Below are 5,000 nucleotides of genomic sequence, written 5' to 3'. Positions count from 1 at the left end.
AATCTTGCGGACCTGCGTTCAATCCCACGCCCGGCCAGTGAGTGGTAACCCCGGCCGCTCCTTGCACACAGGGGGAGATTTGGGCGAAACAAAACAGACAGTAAGTCACAGCAAAGAATATCCATTGTAACAAATGGAATTAAAACTAAGATCTTATAAAATCTATTGTCTTGGTACTCTGGTTAACTACCTTTACCAGCTCAGCCAAGGAGGTTATTTTACGGACGCTACCAGTGTACTTGAGAAAGCGGTGATTTCAATGTAATTCTTCAAGTGTGAATATTTTTATTGTATCATTGTTCTGTTTTAGTGCTTCTTGTGACAATTGTAATAGTGGTAAAGACAATAATGATAATGATAATAATAGTGATGATGATGATAATAATAATGGTAATAGTGATGATAATAACAATAATAGCAGCAACAACAATAACAATAATGATAGTAATAATGATAAAACGATAATAATGATAATGATAATTATGATGATAATGATAATAATGATGATATGAAAATGATAATATTAATACCAACAAGAATCGTAACTAAGAATAAGTAATAACAAAAATAGAAAGTCTGTTGACAGTAATAATGATGATAATGATAATGATAACAATAATGATAAAGGTAATAACAATAATAATGATGAAACCAATAATAATAATGATAACAATAAACATAACAATAATGATGATGATGATGGTAATGATAATAACAATGATGATGATCTAAATAACACTAATAACATTAATAATAATAACAACAATGAAACTAATAATGACAATGATGGTAAAAAATATTAATGATTATCACAATAATGATGATGATGATAGTGATGTTTGTAATAAAGAAGATAATAATGATAATGATGATGACAATGACAAGGACGATGATGAAGATGATAATGATAAAGATGATTATGATGATAGCAATGATTATAGTTATAATAATGATAATACAAATCAATATAATGACAATTATAATATTATTGATAATAATGATAATGACAATAATAATGATACTGTTAATGATGATAATAATAACACAAATGATGATACTGATGATCATGATAATAAGAATAGCATTAGTTGTCGCCTAATAATGATAATATTAGTAATAATAATGGTAATAGTTATAACAATAAACATGATACTAATGATACTAACATTAATATGATAATAATAACAGCAACAACAACAATAATAATAATGAAAATTAATAATGATATTGACGATGATGATTATGATAATAACGATGACAATAATAATTGATAATAGCAATGATAATTAACAATAACAATAATAAGAATAATGATGATAATAAGGATGATAATAGAAATGATAATAATAATAGTAACGGTAATTGTAATGAAAATGATGATTACAAAGATAGCAACAACATCAACAACAACAACAGCAACAACAACAGCAACAACAACATCAGCAACAACAATAACACCACCACCAACAACAACAGCAACAACAACAACAACAATAACAACAACAACAACAACAATAACTGCACCACCACCAACAACAATAGCAACAACAACAACAACATTAACAATAACAGCACCACCACCACCAACAACAGCAACAACAACAACAATAACAACACCACCACCACCAACAACAGCGACAGCAACAACAACAACAGCAACAACAACAGCAACAACGACAACAGCAATAACAACACCACCACCTAACCAATAACAGCAACAAAAGACGCGAGCACCATCATTGGGAAACCTCATAACTACCCACTTGATCGATTGTTACGTGATGCCCGCCTCAAGAACTGCGCTTCCTTCCTGTCAGTTCCAAAGGGCCTCTCTCCCCCCCTCCCCCACCTCGGCATCCCCCGTCGGTGTCCACCCTCGGCGTCCCCCGTCGGTGTGTCCCTCCGGTGTCCATCGTCGGCGTCCCCCGTCGGTGTGTCCCTCCGGTGTCCCTCGTCGGCGTCCCCCGTCGGTGTGTCCCTCCGGTGTCCCTCGTCGGCGTCCCCCGTCGGTGTGTCCCTCCGGTGTCCCTCGTCGGCGTCCCCCGTCGGTGTGTCCCTCCGGTGTCCCTCGTCGGCGTCCCCCGTCGGTGTCCCTCGTCGGTGTCCTTCCAGTGTCCTCCGGCGTCCCCCGTCGGTGTGTCCCTTCGGTGTCCCTTGTCGGTGTCCTTCCAGTGTCCTCCGGCGTCCCCCGTCGGTGTGTCCCTTCGGTGTCCCTTGTCGGTGTCCTTCCAGTGTCCTTCGGCGTCCACCCTCGGCGTCCCCAGTTGGTGTGTCCCTCCAGTGTCCCGTCGGTGTCCTTCGGCGTCCGTCCAAGCTGTGGCGAGGGGACGGAGGACGAGGAGGACGCGGTTACAGCTCCTTTTCCTTCTTATAGGTTGTTTGCCCCCCCCACCCACTTTCTCTCTCTCTCTCTTTGCCCCTCTTTCTCTCTCTCACTTTCTCTCTCTCTCTCACTCTCTCTCTCTCTCTCTCTATGTTTCTCTCTCTATGTTTCTCTTTCTCGCTCTGTCTCTCTCTCTCTCTCTCTCTCTCTCTCTCTCTCCCTCTCTGCCTCTCTCACTTTCTCTCTGTGTGTCTCTCTCTCTCTCTCTCTCTTTCATACTCTCTCTCTCTCTCTCTCTCTCCCTCTCTTCCCCCTCTCTCTCTGTCTGTCTGTCTCTCTCTCTCTCTTTCTCTTCTTTCTCCCTTCATACCTCTCTCGTTCTCTTCCAACTCAACTCTCTCTCTGTCTGTCTGTCTGTCTCTCTCTCTCTCTTTCTCCCTCTTTCATACCCTCTCCTTTCTCTCTCTCTCTCTCTCTCTCTCTCGCTCTCTCTCTCTCTCTCTCCATACTCTCTCTCTCTCTCTCTCCTTCCTTCATACTCCTCTCACTCTTTCTTCTTCTCCACCTTTCATACTTCTATCTTTCATTTATTTATCTATTCATTTCTTTTCTTTTCTTTTTTTACATGCGCTATATATCAGTTCTTGTTTACTCGTCTTTACGCATTTTGTTACAGTACACATGTTTTTTTTTAAGAATTCGTTTCTCTTGGGTTCTTTCACTCAACTCTCCATTCCTTCCTTATTTCTATACCCTCTTCTCTCCTTTCTCCCTGCGTCACATTCTTCTCCTCCCTCAATCCCTTTTCCTCTTCCTTCCCTCTTTGCTTCACCTTCTCTTCATCCTCCTCCTCCTCCTTCTCTCCTTCTTTTCCTCCCTCTCTCCTCCTCCTTCCCTCCCTCTTTACTTCTCCCTCTCTTCCTCCTCCTCCTCCTTTCCTCCCTCTCCTTCCTTCCTCCCTCCTCCTTCCCTCCTCTCCTCTCTTCCTCCTCCTTTTCCTTTCCTCTCTCTCTTTTTTTCTTCTGCCTCTCTTTCCTCCTCCTCCTTCCCTCAAGCTCTTTTCTTCTCCCTCTCTTCCTCCTCCTCATTCCTTCCCTCTTTACTTCACCCTCTCTTCCTCATCCTCCTTCCCTCCTTCTTTTCTTCTCCCTCTCTTCCTCATCTCTCCTTCCCTCCCTCTTTACTGTCACCCTCTCCTCCTCCTCTTCCTCCCTTCCCTCCCCCTCTTTTCCTCCTCCTCCTTCCCTCCCTCTTTACATCACCCCTCTCTCTTCCTCCCTCCTCCTCCTTCCCTCCCTCTTTTCTTCTCCCTCTCTTCCTCCTCCTCCTCCTCCTTCCTTCCCTCCCCCTCTCTTCCTCCTCATCCTTCCCTCTCTCTTTTCTTCATCCTCTCTTCCTTCCTCCTCCTCCTTCCTCCTCCCTCTTTACTTCACCCCCTCTCTTCTCCCTCCTCCTTCCCCGTCTCCTTCCACCTCCTCCTCTTCCCTCTCTCTCTTTACTTCACCCACCTCTCTTCTCCCTCCTCCTTCCCTCCCTATTGTCTTCACCCTCTCTTCCTCCTCCTTCCTCCTTCCCTCCTCCTTCCTTCCCTCCCTCTTTACTTCACTCCTCTCTTCCTCCCTCCTCCTTCCCCCCTATTTTCTTCTCCCTCTCCTCCTCCTCCTCCTCCTCCTTCCCTCCCCCTCTCTTCCTCCTCATCCTTCCCTCCCTCTTTACTTCACCCTCTCCTCCTCCTGTTCCTCCTTCCCTCCCTCTTTACTTCACCCTCTCTTCTCCCTCCTCCTTCCCTCCGTCTCTTCCACCTCCTCCTTCCCTCCCTCTTTACCTCACCCTCTCTCCCTCCTTCCCTCCCTCTTTACTTCACCCTATCTCTCTCCTCCTCCTTCCCTCTCTCTTCACTTCACCCTCTCTTCCTCCCCCTCCTCCTCCTCCTCCTTCTCCCCCCTTCCCCTCCCCCGCTCCCTCTCTCGACCACTGGTCATCGCTCCTCCAGGTTCTATGCATCATTAACTCCGTGTTGTACAACGTCGGTTTTATGGCACGGGGCAAGTCTCCTTTATGCATTAATGTGATTTAAGACTACTGCTGAGAGGGGCCGAGGAGAGGGGAGAGGGGAGAGGGGAGAGGGGAGAGGGGAGAGGGGAGAGGAGTGGACGAGGGGAGAGGGGAGAGGGGAGAGGAGTGGACGAGGGGAGAGGGGAGAGGGGAGAGGGGCCGAGGAGAAGGGGAGAGGGAGAGGGGAGAGGGAGAGGGGAGAGGGGAGAGGAGGTGGACGAGGGGAGAGGGGAGAGGGGAGAGGGGAGAGGGAGAGGGGAGAGGAGTGGACGAGGGGAGAGGGGAGGAGAGGGAGAGGGGAGAGGGGAGAGGAGTGGACGAGGGGAGAGGGGAGAGGGGAGAGGGGAGGAAGGGGGCCGGGGAGAGGGGTAGAGGGGAGGAGGAGTGGACGAGGGGAGAGAGGGAGAGGGGAGAGGGGAGAGGGGAGAGGAGTGGACGAGGGGAGAGGGGAGAGGGGACGAGGGAGTGGGAGAGGAGGGACGAGGGAGAGGGGAGAGGGGCGGGGACGAGGGGCCGAGGAGGAAGAGGGGAGGGGAGAGGGGAGAGGGGAGAGGGGCCGAGGAGAGGGGAGAGAGGGAGGAGGGAGGAGAGACACGAGAGTGGACGAGGAGGAGAGGGGAGA

General features: G+C 47.5%; 1 protein-coding gene across 1 annotated transcript in view; it reads right to left on the bottom strand.

Moving 5' to 3' along the window:
* Positions 1-2,989, bottom strand: part of LOC138863328 (uncharacterized) — a 7,794-nt gene extending 4,805 nt beyond the window's left edge. Inside the window, exons 1-2 of the mRNA XM_070127526.1 lie at positions 2,976-2,989; positions 1,850-2,314 (exon numbers count right to left, since the gene is read on the bottom strand). Of these exons, the coding sequence (XP_069983627.1) occupies positions 1,850-2,314; positions 2,976-2,989 (479 nt within the window). The remainder of the gene's footprint in view (positions 1-1,849; positions 2,315-2,975) is intronic.
* Positions 2,990-5,000: the final 2,011 nt, after the last annotated feature.

Source organism: Penaeus vannamei, chromosome 11 (assembly GCF_042767895.1).
Source record: "Penaeus vannamei isolate JL-2024 chromosome 11, ASM4276789v1, whole genome shotgun sequence".
NCBI lineage: Eukaryota > Metazoa > Arthropoda > Malacostraca > Decapoda > Penaeidae > Penaeus > Penaeus vannamei.
The sequence above is the reverse complement of the archived record's forward strand: the minus strand, read 5'-3'. Positions and strand labels throughout refer to the sequence as shown.